The sequence below is a fragment of the Podarcis tiliguerta genome, assembly GCF_965153285.1.
Source record: "Podarcis tiliguerta genome assembly, chromosome: 16".
NCBI classification, from domain to species: Eukaryota; Metazoa; Chordata; class Lepidosauria; order Squamata; family Lacertidae; genus Podarcis; species Podarcis tiliguerta.
The window spans coordinates 10740582-10755006 of record NC_139549.1 but is presented as its reverse complement, the minus strand read 5'-3'; the positions used below and the strand labels follow the sequence as shown (position 1 = coordinate 10755006).

Genomic DNA, 14425 nt, shown 5'->3' with positions numbered 1-14425 from the left:
CAACTTCCATCCGAGGCCGGGCGGAGTCTTGAATCAGAAGCCACTGCCCTTGCGTCTTGCGGATATGCTGCAATGTTCCGTTGCAGTGCCCACTTGTTACTTGCAGTGGAAGAAAATGAACCAAGCTGGGAGGGACTGGTGGGTAGGAAGGAGAAATTGATGGGACTGGGGCAGGGGACGCCTACGTCAGAGTTTTATGGCGGCAAAGATTGAAGCAGAAAGGGCATTTCAGTGGGGGTGGGAAAGGCTCTGAGTTTCTGGACTTTTGTCTCCTGCTCAGAAGTACTACGGCAGGAAATCCCCGATTGGGCGGGACGTCTGCCGGCTGCGGAAGGCCTACTACAACGCCCGCCACGAGGCAGCTGCCCAGATCGATGAGATTGTCGGAGAGACGGCGAGCGAGGCAGACAGCAGCGAGACCTCCATGTGCGAGAAGGAGAGTGGGCACGAGAAGAACGAGGACGTGATCCGCTGCATCTGCGGCTTGTACAAGGACGAAGGGCTCATGATCCAGTGCGACAAGTGCATGGTGAGGGCGGGTTGTGCGCTCCTCTCCCGCACGAGACGGGGCTGCATTCTTGCTGCAGATGAGAAACGTCTGCTCACACGTAGCCCCTATATCTGGCCCTGTTCTGTCAAAAAGCAAGGCCCAAACCAATGGCTGGATTCCCTCCTCTATAGCAGCCTGGTATTGGTGGGCCAGAGGAATCTGAACCTATTAGAACAGAGGTGCGCCCCCTGAGGCCCTTCTTCATGCGCCTCCTCCACAAGAAGGCCAGAAGGTGGCTCCCTATTCGTGGAACGCTCTCCCCAGGGAGGTTTGACTGGCACTTTCATACACCTTTAAGCGCTAGGTAGAAATTTCCTCTTCAACCAGGCCTTTGGCTAATTAACATCCGATGCCCTTTTAAATATGTTGTGCGAGGGAGCATTATTGGTTTGTTGATGGTCTTACCTTTACTATGAATTTTGTGGTTTTTATATTGTAATTTTATGTTGTGAACCACCCTGAGATCTACGGGTGAAGGGTGGCACATAATAATAATAATAATAATAATAATAATAATAATAATAGAATGAATAATAGAATAATAGACCACTGGCACATATGAGTCAGTATTTTCTACTCTGCTTGACATTGACTCTCTGGCGTCTCAGGCAGCCTTATCCATCCCTGATAATCTCTGTTTTTAAGATGCTGTTACATTGTTTTTAGGCTGAATTGTTTGAGTTAAAAAAAATCTTAAAACAGTTCAGAAATGCTTTAAAATAAATAAAACTCATCTTCTGATGCTTTGGGGTGGATCTCCTTTTCCGCACTTTCCGACCTGTCTGTTTTCTCCTGTAGGTCTGGCAGCACTGTGACTGTATGGGGGTGAACTCTGACGTTGAACACTACTTGTGTGAGCAGTGTGAACCTCGCACAGTGGATAGGGTAAGCCGCCTTCGCTTGCCCAGAACTGGGCAGGGTGACTTTGAAACCCTCGCGCCATTGGCCTCTTTATTTTTCACACAGCCGGGCTGTTTCAGTGGCTTTCTCCTCAAGGAAGCCTGGGAATTGTAGCCCTTCAGCGTTCAAATGTTCTTCACAAAACCACAGTCCCCAGGGTTACATGGAGGGTGCAGGCTTTATTAGTGCTACGTCTGCGTTCATCTTTGTTTCTAAACGTCGTCAGGATGACAAGACTTGTCAACGCCTTTTGCCTTTTTCTTTCTCGCAGGAGGTTCCTATGATTCCCCGACCTCATTACGCCCAGCCTGGCTGCGTTTACTTCATCTGTTTGTTACGGGATGATCTGTTGCTACGTCAAGGTGGGTGTGTTGACTTCCTTGTGGGCGGGAGGGAAATCATAATATTCAAAGTTTTTAAGAAGGCAGCCAAAACACAGGTTGTAGCCAAGCAGAAGCATAGGAACATAAACTATACATAAAGATAAAAACTTGACCTATACAATAAATAATGCTTACATAAAACGGGAACCTTAAATCTCAAGGGCAGTCACGTAGCTTGTTCTAAGTTTAGCAGCTTTCTCTGCAAATTTAGCTGTGTTGAACATTACAGACTAGTCCGAACCAGACAACAGATACTATCCATATTACTGAGGATTGGCGTCGCGGCTGAAGATTTCTAGGTGTTTCATACAGTTCACAGTATAGCATAGAGTGCCTGGTGCCCTCTCCCCTCCAGGAACTACCTCAGACACAAAAGCACTGATTCTGGGGATTTGGATTAATTAAGAGGCAGCTGAGAGGGTCCTTGGGACATCCATCCTCTCTCTCGCGACTGCTGTTTGTCAAGGTGCTTGAGCCTGCCTCGCTCACTGATTGAGGGTACCAAAATTAAAGGTGAGACATTAAGCGAGTTAGAAATCTTGGGCCACCTAAGGACTGGGGCCACCTGGTCCGACTGCCAGCATCTCTCCAGGTTGTTTCCTCAGCCTCAGAAATCGGGGCTCTGTGGTGGTAGTTGGGTAGGAGGAAGGGAATTAGGCAGCTTTTATGGAAAAGTCATGGTATTAGAATCTCAGAATTGTAGCGTCAGAAGGGACCCCATCTTGTCCGGCCCCATGCATTGCAGGAATCTCAACTAAAGCATCCATGACAGATGGCCATCCGACCTCTGCTTAAAAACCTCCAAGGAAGGAGAGTCCTCAACCTCCTGAGGGAGACCGCTCCACTCAACAGCTCTTAGCCACTAAGACTAAATGGGCCATCCGTGTTCATTGTCAGGAGGTCTCTGAATGCTTAATTGTTCAAACCAAACAGGGGAGACCCATTGCCCTTAAGCCCCTGCTTTGTGGGCTCCTGGTTAGCCACTAAAGAAAACGGGATGCTAGACTGGACAGAGGCTTGGTCTGATCCAGCCGGCTTCCTAGCTGGAGATGCCATTTCATTGAACCTGGCAGTTCGTTTTGCACGCAGCCAGTGCTTTCAACTGCTGAGCCACTTCTGCTACCACCACTCAGTTTGTTAGGCTTCTGTAAATCCACGCTGCTGGGGTATGAGAAAGCCGCTCTGATACGCCCTTCCCCTCCCCATCAACAGGTGACTGTGTGTACCTGATGAGAGACAGCCGAAGGACCCCAGACGGCCACCCTGTCCGGCAGTCGTACCGCCTGCTCTCCCACATCAACAGAGAGAGACTCGACATCTTCCGTATCGAAAAGCTCTGGAAGAACGAGAAGTAAGTCCCAGCCCCACCTTGCTTTAAAAAAGCGGAGCTCGATCTCACTGAGGTTTGGTGGGAGACCAGCCACATTGGACTCCCATCAAAAACGTGTCATCGGAGAATTTTCCCACCCCCGTCCCTCCCTTGCATGAAAGTAGCAGGTGGTGGCAGTTCATGAAGCCGTAAGATTTTCCCACCTCTTTTCCTGTGGTGAGCAAACTAAAGAGGTGGGTAACCTATAACTAACACATACACACACACACACATCAAATGTTGCTGGACTCCCACGATCCCCAGCAAGAATAGCCAGCTGCAGTTGTAAGCCAGCAAGACCTGGAGGGTTGGAGGACATCATTCATTGGGTGACATCGTTCTCCTCCTTTGGCGGATGTGTCCAATGCAGACAGGAGGTTCAGCTAAGCCCTGTCTCCAGAGACCAGTGAGAGCTTCACAGGATGTGGTCATGCTCCTCCACTAGTGTGCTCTTACTGCACTGAGAAATGGCTGCAGTTCAGATCTTTATCTTCAATCTTAGGCTGGCTGGTCTGAACCTCAGCACTCATCACCCATAAATATATTTGATATTTATAATATATATTTATATACTTATGCCACCATACACACACACACATATGTGTGTGTGCCACCAAGTTACACGAAATATTATGGTGCGTGTACAACAATCTATACAAGTTCGGAAAAGCATAATATGCCATAAAAGCCAAATAATTAAAATGAATGGCTAATCAAGAAAGTTTCGACAGCTGTCTAAATCAGTCAGCATAAAAACATCTTTGAGAGATGCCTAAAAGCTGAAAAGGAGGGTGCCTGCCAAATCTCTGCTGTAAAATTGCGTTTTTCTGCATGGCAATGATCAATTCCCAGCTTCTGGTTGAGGCCTGGCAATGAGTACACACTTAAAACTTAATTATATTTAACAGCGATCGTATTAACCTCCTCCGTAAACACAGAATCATTTGCAGGCAACCAGGAGGGAGAGGAATAAAAGCCAAGCTCCCTCATTGAGGTCACCTTGGGTCTGGCTGGGGCTCTCATGAGTCAGTGCTCCATCGTCAGCATCCAAACCACCTCTCCTCTCAGCTCACCTATTGTGTCCGAATCCCAGGGCTTGTGGCTGTCAGCCTAGCAAAAGGGAGCAAATTCTGTAGAGGAGGAGGAGGGGGAGGAGGAAGAAGAAGAAGCGTGTGGGTGCGTTGGGTCCGTCATCTCAGCTCCAATGGAAACACCTCTTTCCTTTTTTCCTCCTTATATCAGGGAGGAACGGTTTGCCTTCGGCCACCACTATTTCCGTCCGCATGAAACGCACCACTCCCCCTCCCGGAAGTTCTACCACAACGAGCTGTTCCGGGTACCGCTGTACGAGATCATCCCCTTGGAGGCCGTGGTGGGCACCTGCTGCGTCCTGGATCTCTACACCTATTGCAAAGGCAAGTCAACACTCCCGGCGGCCTGGAGCCACTTGGTTTTTCTCTCCAGGGGGACCTATGATCCCAGGCTGTTGTGCTCCCCAGCACACAGTGCCAGGTGTAAATAGGTAAAAGCTCCTGTTTGAGCCCTGAAATACCCCTTCGACAGCCTGTACACACTCTTCACAGTTCTGGTTGTGTCCTGTCTAAAAAGGAGATGCTAGAGCTGGGAAAAGTGCAAACCATAGAATAATAGAACCATTAAGAGTCATCTAGTCCAACCCGCTGCAGCGCAGGAATATTTTTGCCCAGTATGGGTCTTGAACCCACAACGCTGAGATTAGGGAATAACAAAGAAATGATTGGGGGGCAGAGATGAGGATGATCATCTTCCTCACAAGGAAATCCAAAGCGTTGTTTTTTTAACGGTCAGAGAGGAGGCGCCATCAGAGGTTTATAAAATTATGCAGTGTGGTGAAAATGAATATAGAGAAGTGTTTTTCTTGCCCTGCTGCTTCGAGCTGCAGAGGGTCACACATTTAAATCAATCTTGCCGGTAAAGGCCAACGAAGGAGGATTCTGGACCAGACAGGCGGTATCCGCCTAAAATTCACAGGAGGATCGTTGAAATTAGTGGAGCAAAAGCTGTTCATGCCCATTAATTTCAGTGGTTCTGCCACCATATCTGGTGATGGATGGTGGCTCTCAGGTGACATTAAAATAAGATGGTTGGTAGACCTCTGTGAAGCTTCTGTCAACAGCTGCTTATAGCTGTGATGATTGAATGGAATCGCTGAATGCCAGTTGCTGAGAAGAGGGGGTGGAGGACACAGCCCAGAGGTTGGCAACCTAAGGCCCATGGGCCAGAAGCAGCCCATGAGGGTCGCTTAACTGGTCCATGAGCCACCCCCAAACTGCTTGGTGAGTCCCCGCGCGCTGTGCTAAACCGGCACAGCGTGGCATGGGGACTTCCTTCCACAGCTCCAGAAATTGCTTCTGCGCATGCCCAGACGCTGGAAATCGCTTCTGCACAGGCGCGATTTCTGGTGTCTGGGCATGTGCAGAAGCAATTTCTAGCACCGTGGGCATGTGCAGATGCGATTTCCAGTATCTGGGCATGCACAGAAGCAACTTCCGGCGCCGCAGACATGCGCAGACGCGATTTCCAGCGTTGCACTGTGCCAGTCCGGCTCACAAAGGATCTCTGCGGGAGGGGTCTGGCCCATGCCCAGTAAGCCTTGCCAACCCCTGACACAGCCTTTTGCCTTCAAGCTCTGCCTCTGGTCTTCCCAGGAGCGTCAACTTGGGCCTCTGTAGAAAACTGGCTGCTGGGCCACGCGGACCCTTTTGGTCTCCTCCAACAGCACACGCTTAACTCCCGTTCCCTGTAGAACACAGACCACAGAAAGCCTCATGCCTCATGCCGAGTCATTCCTTTCTGCATCTTACTCACCGTTGTCAACCCGTTGACTGGCAGCATCAGCAGCTCTCCAGGGATTCAGGCAAAAGTCTCTCTCAGCCCTACCTAGAGATGCCAGGGATTGCACCTGGGACCTTCTGCATGCAAAGCAGATGCTCTGCAACTGAGCTGTGGCCTTTCCATACGTGTATCTGTGCCAGGTTCACTGCTTTAGCCTAGGCGCCAGCACCTGCAGGAGGAAGGCAGTCCTTGCTGCGTCTGTGTGCTGAGGGTTAAGTGAGCCAGTTTTAGCTACTCACCAGGCAGACACACAGAGCAGAATTACCTGCCCTCAGATGTGGCTAACCTGAAAGCGAATTGTGCTGAAAACCAGAAAGTTGCCCCCAAATTCTTCACCACTTCCACATGCTAAACCTTCTTACCTCATTGGGAGGTAAGAATAAAGAAGGAGTTGTTTTTCTTTTTAAATGCGGGGACAAACATTTGCTTCCGTCCAGGGAAAGTTACAGTAACAAGGATTAAAAGGACAATATCCTGCAGTTTTGCGAGGGTGGCAAGTTTATTTAGTTTTTAAAAACCCTCTCCAGCCCTGCCAGGAGGAATTTGGAACAGCTAAGCTCCGTAGTCGTGCTTATTTTGATTCTTGGCACGCTGCCTCACCTTATATTCTTGCTGTGCCAAAACTCCCTACAGGAAGGCCAAAGGGGGTGAAGGAGCAGGATGTCTACATCTGCGACTACCGCCTCGACAAGTCAGCCCACCTTTTCTACAAGATCCACCGGAACCGCTACCCAGTCTGCACCAAGTCCTACGCCTTCGACCACTTCCCCAAAAGGACGACGCCGAAAAGAGACTTCTCGGTGAGCGGCTCCACGGCTTCTCTCTCTGGCAATGAGGGGAATCCTAACCCACATGCTAAAACTCTGCTTTCATTTAGTCTGTTACAAGCGAACATCAGTAACCACAAACTGGTTGTTCCTACGGACACAAGGGTGGAATAATAAGGTTAAGCCACAGGCAACTCCAATCAGAGCATCTCTCTTAAGTTGCCACCCTTTGCAGGAAGCTGCCATCTCCTGGATGAATTCAGACCTGATTTCCTTTGACTTCAGATCTGATTTCCTTTGCAGCAGTGGCAGAGTGGGAGGCTCTTCCAAGCTGTACATTGATAAGCACCTGCATTATAGCACAATCACATTCCTCCTCCCTCAATTCCGCGTACTTTCCCACTGAGCTGCAAGTAAAATAACCTAAGATGCCAGCTCTCATGCTGCTGAATATATAGGGTGGAATTAAAGAGGAGCATGGGAATCTGCCCTCTACCATGTCAGATGATTGGTTCAGCTGTGTTGACACTGATTGACAGCAGGTCTCCAGGAAGCCTTTCCTAGCCCTACGCGGGGATTTGAACCTGGGACCTTCTGCAAGGAAAGCAGGTGCTATTTCTCTGCGCTTACAGCATTAAGCCTCCTCTGAACTTTCACTTGGTTCTCTTTTACTCCTCCATTGCAGCCTCATTATGTACCAGACAACTACAAGAGGAATGGAGGCAGGTGAGTCGCTTTAGCTTCTTTTGGCTCCTTTTTTTTTCTTATTCTCTTTTTTAGGGCCTTCAGTGTGGTGGGTGCTTCTGCAGAGACCTTTTTGGAGCTCCTGCTCTCAGTTGCTTAACTGCAGCACAAACGGCACTTCCCTTGCCTTCCTTTGAGTTAGACAGGATGGGAGCAAGAGCAGCTGAGCTTGCCTGCGACACTTAAGCAGTACAGAGAAGGCATCCTGCAAGGCCGCTAGCAGAAGGCTGAGACAGCATGCAAATGGAGTGTGGTGCTCCCTCAGTAGAGATGTCTCTGGGCAGTTCAGGGACAGGATCATAGAAAGAGGGGCTTTGTCCCTCAATCCCCACTCCCTGCAAAGCTGATAGGATGGTGGTAATAAAGTGGGGCATGCCATAACCTAGGATTCCCACAACTCCCAGAACTCAGGGTCACCAGTGGAACTTGGCAGCAAATTGACAGCAAGCAAAAGAAGGTGTTTTCACCATACTTGTTTAAAAGGATGTTTGCTCTGCTCTTGAGCAAATTTTAAAAAAAACTCCGAGAGCAGTAGTGAGGCAGCCACTCTCAGAGGTCTGGAAAAAAATCACTGCTCCAAATGGAGCAGAAGTGACATGTGTGTGTGTGTGTGTGTGTTCGTTCGTCCGTCCCTCCAAGCCCCACTCCTCAGTGTGGTGTCTCTCTGAGGATCAGCTGCCGCCTTATACAGAGTGAGACCATTGACTCCTGTAGCCTGGCATTGTCCACAAGGACTGGCAGTGGCTCTGCCAGGTTTCATGCAGGGGTCTCTCCCAGCCCCACCTGGAGATGCCATTGGGGTTTGGAGTGTTTTCAATGCAAAAGCCCAGAGTGCTGTACTAATAATAAATAATAATAATAGGTTTTTATTTATACCCCACCCTTTCTGGTCAGGGACGTGGGTGGCACTGTGGGTTAAACCACAGAGCCTAGGACTTGCTGATCAGAAGGTCGGTGGTTCGAATCCCCGCCATTGAGTGAGCTCCCGTTGCTCGGTCCCTGCTCCTGCCAACCTAGCAGTTTGAAAGCATGTCAAAGTGCAAGTAGATAAATAGGTACCGCTCCGGCGGGAAAGTAAACGGCGTTTCCGTGCGCTGCTGTGGTCCGCCAGAAGCGGCTTAGTCATGCTGGCCACATGACCCAGAAGCTGTACGCCGGCTCCCTCGGCCAGTAAAGCGAGATGAGAGTCGCCGCAACCCCAGAGTCGGTCACGACTGGACCTAATGGTCAGGGGTCCCTTTACCTTTACCTTCCTGGTTCAGAAAACCGGGCTTAGGGCGGCTAACAACAAATTTAAAACACTACTGAGACACACACACTGCTCACAGCCTGAAGTAGTGCAGCCCAGAATTTTGCCGCTTCATTTCTGTGCAGTGCCTTGAAAAGGTACATTCTTGATTGGATTCTGCGACCTCTTATGTAGGAAGACTGGGGGTATGTGGCGGGGGGATTGCCTCCCAAACATGACCCTTTCAGAGTTCTAGAGAGGAAGGACAGGGAGCCCTCAGCACAGAAGGAGTGGAAGCTGCAGCAGCAGTGTGCATCCCTCCCGTGTGTGTGTGTGAGAGAGAGGGAGGACCATGTTGGAAAGTTCTCCCCCTGACATGGATGGCTTGACATCTCCTTTCTCAGGTCATCTTGGAAGTCTGACCGTTCCAAGCCCCAGAACAAAGACCTGAGCCAAGAGGAGGACCCCCTGCCGCTCATGGAAGACGTGATCGTGAGTCAGGACCAGGCTCCCAGCGAGCCGGCGCCCAGCCTGGAAGAGCCAGAGAAAGAGGCGCCTCCCCAGGAGAGTGGCGAGCTAGAGAAAAAGGTGGAGGAGAGCAGCCCCGTCCCCAGGCGGCCCTGCACCCCGGAGGAACGCAGGCACATGCAGCGAGAGAGGCTCAACCTCATCCTCCTCACCCTCCTAGAGAAAATCCCAGGGAAAAATGGTAAGAGGCGAGAGAGCAGCCCCCCTTCTCCTCCCCCCCCCCCATTCCCCTCTCCAGAAACCTCTTTTAAAGTTAGAGGATTGTTAGTAATGTCTAGCTCCCAACTTTTTTGGGAGCGGGGGAGCTTGAGCAAAGCAGTCCAGATAATCATCACACCAAAAGCTAGCCCAGCTGGTAATAATAATAATAATAATAATAATAATAATAATAATAATAATTTATTTATTTATTTATTTATACATACATACATACATACATACATACATACATACATACCCCGCCCTCCCCAGCCAAGACCGGGCTCAGGGCGGCTAACAACCAATAAGAAAAATAATTTGATTAAAATACAACTTTAAAAACAAGATTAAAATACAACATTAAAACATTAAGATGCAGCCTCTTCACAGGAGGAGAAAGGAAAAAAGAAAGAGGGGGAGGGAATCAAATTGATTCTAAGCCCAAAGGCCAGGCAGAACAACTCTGTCTTATAGGCCCTGCAGAAAGAAATCGGATCCCACAAGGTCCTGGTTTCATGAGACAGAGCGTTCCACCAGGCCAGAGCCAGTGTTGAAAAGGCCCTGGCTCTGGTTGAGGCTAATCTGACTTCCTTAGGGCCCGGGACCTCTAGGGTGTTGCTATTTACGAACCTTAAGGTCCTTTGAGGTACAGAGCAAGGCTGGTGGGGGGCATGGCCTGAGGGAGAGAGGCGTCTGCCCTCTGGGTCTGAGGTTCTTTACCAAGTAGCAAAGCATCTTTCTTTGGTTCCAAGAGCGTTAGCTCTCTAAGTCCACACTCTTATTTTTCTTTGCTGCATGTGTCTCTTCCAGCCATTGACGTCACGTACCTGCTAGAGGAAGGTTCGGGGAGGAAGCTGCGGCGGCGCACTCTAGTTCTTCCCGAGAGCAGCTTTCGGAAGTGACGCTGTGCCCCGGGGACAGAGGCTGCGGCCTGGAGTTTTCCGCCGTCGGATTGTGCGTGAGACGGACTTGGACGGGCGAGGCTTTGCCGCCTTCCTGTGCCTCTGCAGTGTGCGTTGAGGGCGTCAGGTGGGCAAGAGGAAACTGACACACACACACAAAAAAAAACACCCCCCACGGTTCTGTAGCACTTAGAAGAAACGGTTGGGCAGGCGCGCCACCCTGCCCTTTCACCCGCGGCCCGCCTGGCAGTGGTCTTACGATGTGTGTGGTGTTGGGCGTGCCTTGTTGTCAATGTTGAGGTACTAAGGAAAAAAACACACCTTGTGGTTCTTTGTCCAAGATGGTCAAATTTTAGTTTAACCTATTCCCCTCCACCCTCCCTACCCCAGCGTCCCTGCGCCAGGGGGAGGGAAAAGTGGGGTGTACAAGGTGGGCGGGTTGGTGAACCGGTTCGGAACCACGCTCTTTCCGAAGGAACCCACATCATTTCTCCTTCAGCTGGCGCAAGAGTCTGATTTCGGAAGTTGTTTGGGAGGGCGTGAGGAAGTGTCCGGGCCCTGAGGGGCTGAAGATACGGGGGGGGGGGGCGAGATCTTCGATTTTGCGCAAGATGCAACAGAGGAAGTGTGGCGCTCCGAGCGTGAGGGGGCTGTCGGACATTCTGCGTGGAAAGCGCCCCATCGCCCCGGAGGCCACGGACTTGAAATGAAAGCACTTGGTTCTGCGTTCTGCACCTCGGGGTGGGGGTGGGGGTGGGCGGTCAAGGAGAACAACGGTGGTTTTAATTTCTCTCTCTATCCCTCCCCCCCCCTTTTATTTTGCTGCAGAAGATTTTTTATAAAGCCAAGTTCACCCTGTTTTACTTATTTTTTCGTTTTAGTGTTTTCGGTTGGGTTTTATATATAAATATATATATATATATAAGAAAAAAGAAAAAAATTAAATAAGCTGTGGTTCTTGTGTGTCCAGTGCATTGTGAAAACTTTCAAAGACAAAAAACAAAACAAAGAAAGGAAAACTGTCAAAAGGCAAACAAACAAAAACCAACCTTTCACTACACGAACCGTCAAGCAGTATTTTCTGAGCGCATATTTGTTGTGAAACTGTAGACTATTATCCACTGATTAACACTACTCTTTGTGTTTCTTTTTTTTTTTAAGAAAAAGAAGAAAAAAATATATAAAACCTGTACAGCTTAAAAGCGTCCCGTCTCTTAAAGAGACAGTGTATTTTACTCTTCCCGCCTCTCTCTCTGCCCTTAATCCAAGGAGGGGGGTGGATTAAAAAGACACAAGTGTTAACTCTCGTCGGCTGCAGCGAAGGAACCGTTTCCTCGCTTTTGACGCGGTAGGGTGTTCAGCGGCCCTAGTTGCTGTCGTCCGGTGCCAGGCCCAAGGGAGGGGCATCACTCCGTGATGACGTACCACATGTCCCCCTCCCTCCGGACACCAGCAACGCACGGGCAAAGGGAGCTGGCAGGCATACACTGGCCCTTTAAACGTGGCTTTGCTCTCAGTCTCTCTTTGGCGTTCATATGCATATTATGGTCCTGTTTTAGATGTCCTTACGAAAGAATCCCGTTTTTAAATGTGCCAAGTTGTATATATCTTAAATCTTCCTCTCTCTTCCTCCCCCTTCCTTTGCTGTGTGGTTGTAAAGCAATATGGTAGCTCTCTCTCACAATCTCTCTCTGTGTTCCTTCCCGACGGACCAACCTTTGTCCTGATTGTACATTCTCGTTGACTATATAATCCTTATTTTACTCTTCGTTTGGAACAATAACAACAACAAAAGGGTCCATTCCATTCAAATTTTAACCTGGCGATTTAAAAAAAAAAAAAAGTTTGGGGTGGGGGCGGGGGTCAAGAGAGGGGTGGGAAAGAGGAGGAGGGGGGGAAAGCATATTTTATTAAAAAAAAGAGAAGACAAATAAGAAAATAGTTTGGAATATTTTCTTACTGTAGAGAAGCATTGTACAGGAGAACCCTGAGTATTAAATACTCATGTGTGTCGTAGGGGGAAAAAAAGTTTTAAAAAAATCGCATGTCTGAAAAATCTTTTGAGTCGCTCCATTTAGTTCAAAACGGGGGGGAAATCGTCATCTCAAAATGGTGTTAAACACTAAAAAAAGAAAGAAAAAAACATGAGAAGTCCTTTTAAAGAAGAATAATGAAAAGCTTGCCCTGATGCGAGACACTAGCTCTGCCATTTTATCTTTCTTTCGTTGAAAGACTAAAAACAATGTTTTTTAGACAATCAAATTCTAGGTAAGTGCGAAGAATTTGTTGGTTTTGGGTTTTTTTTAAGTTTTTGGTTTTGTTTTCTTACTGGTGTAGAAAATTACTGACTTTTTAAAAAAAATTCTGGGTGGGTGGGTGGCTTATTTTGTATTAACTGAGGAGACTGGCAGCGTTTCACCTGATCGCTGATGGAAGCCCAGGAAAATAGGGGAGGGGAGGGGAAAGCACTACGTTTGTTGCAAATATAGATACGAACTCTTTTTAGTCTGCATGGGGATAGGCCGTGTGGTTGCTGAGGAGAAATGCTGCTAAGATATTTCCTTTTTACAAGAGCATATCTAAATAGACCATTGTTTTGATGTTAATCTTTGTAAATTATGTATTACCAATTTTAACATTGGATGTAATTGCATAAAAGGCCTGCATCTCAAATACTGAGAGATTCTAGTATTAAATGGAAAAAAATGTTTCCTATTCAATGGCTTTGGTGTTTTTCTTTTTCACTTGTTCTGCACTTTTTCCTGTGGGAAGGAATACAGGAAGGCCATATTCTAGTAATACAGCAAAGCGATACTCTACACAAACATATCTTCCTATACACATAAAAATGTAAGGTTGTTGTCACGTTGCAGTTCACACGGCTGCCAGTAGGTGGCACATGACTCATCATGTTACATCCCTGGCCTTGTGTGGAGAAATGCTTCCTTTTTTATTTGCTTAATTGGTTTCATTAAGTACACATATCTAATTGGCACAGAGAGTCACATCTCCGAAGCTCAGAATTCATCTAAGCCTTTGTCATGTCTTCACTCCCTGGATTTTATTTTATCTTTCTTGATGTATTAAGAAATCAAACAAGCCTCTTTAATATTTTCTCATTAGGGAAACAGGTGGCACCTTTTATGGATTTTATTTTCCCAAAAGGAGAATCATAAAAGTATGTACAATAGAACTCCACATTTTTTGAAGGTTTTGTTTCAACATATGACCACAAGGGGGAGGTTCTGGTCTTTTGACAGTCACACATGTCAATACTGTACTTAAAAGTGCATCCAGTATGTTCATTGAGCTTTCCATCTGGATTTGTTTGCAAGACGACGTTGACTATTCAATGCACATTCATTCTGGTTTGCCCCAAAGGGTGGATGCTGCAACATCCAAACAAGCGTGTCGTTCCATGCTCTCCAGTGCGTTCCTGCCTGAACTTCCTTTCCTGCAACAATTCCAAACTTTTGGGGAAGCTGCTTTGTTGTGCAAGACCCTCCCTGCATACTAGAATTGCACAACTTGGATTGGCCAGTGTGTAATTGAATCCTGCCCCTAACTAGTGACCATTCCCCTTAGTCTTCCTAGCTCAGCTTTGGAAGTGGCTGTGACTACAAGATGTTTGCGTTTAGGTCTGCTAGAGCAGGGGGGAATTGGGTTGATCTTTATTAAAAGGGGTGCCCAGCAGCTCCAATTATATACCTGGCAAGACGCAGGTCACAGAAAGGAAATCTCGTAGCGTAGAAAGAATAGCCAGATGTGGCTGGGAGCCTAGCAGGCCTTGATTCACCATTGGCTTATTGGGAGGGGAGAGGGAAAGTGGGATGGGCTGTAGCTCAGTAGTAGAGCATCTGATCTGAATGTAGAAGATCCTAGATTCAGCTTCCTCCATCTCTAGGTAGTGTCCCCTGTCTGAAACTTTGGGGATGATCAATGGGAGAGCATTTGTTTTGCAAATACAGTGGTGCCCCGCAAG

General features: G+C 48.1%; 1 protein-coding gene across 2 annotated transcripts in view; it reads left to right on the top strand.

The window, feature by feature from the left end:
• The window catches only part of ASH1L (ASH1 like histone lysine methyltransferase), a 77492-nt gene extending 64334 nt beyond the window's left edge, over positions 1-13158 (top strand). The window contains exons 20-28 of one of the 2 annotated variants that reach the window (XM_083418460.1): positions 281-529; positions 1349-1435; positions 1722-1812; positions 3046-3184; positions 4445-4617; positions 6710-6876; positions 7529-7569; positions 9220-9524; positions 10352-13158. In XM_083418460.1, coding sequence (XP_083274586.1) covers positions 281-529; positions 1349-1435; positions 1722-1812; positions 3046-3184; positions 4445-4617; positions 6710-6876; positions 7529-7569; positions 9220-9524; positions 10352-10443 — 1344 coding nt within the window. In that variant the 3' untranslated portion in view covers positions 10444-13158. Of the gene's footprint in view, positions 1-280; positions 530-1348; positions 1436-1721; positions 1813-3045; positions 3185-4444; positions 4622-6709; positions 6877-7528; positions 7570-9219; positions 9525-10351 lie in introns of both variants that reach the window. The other variant, XM_083418459.1, reaches the window with a different exon arrangement.
• Positions 13159-14425: the final 1267 nt, after the last annotated feature.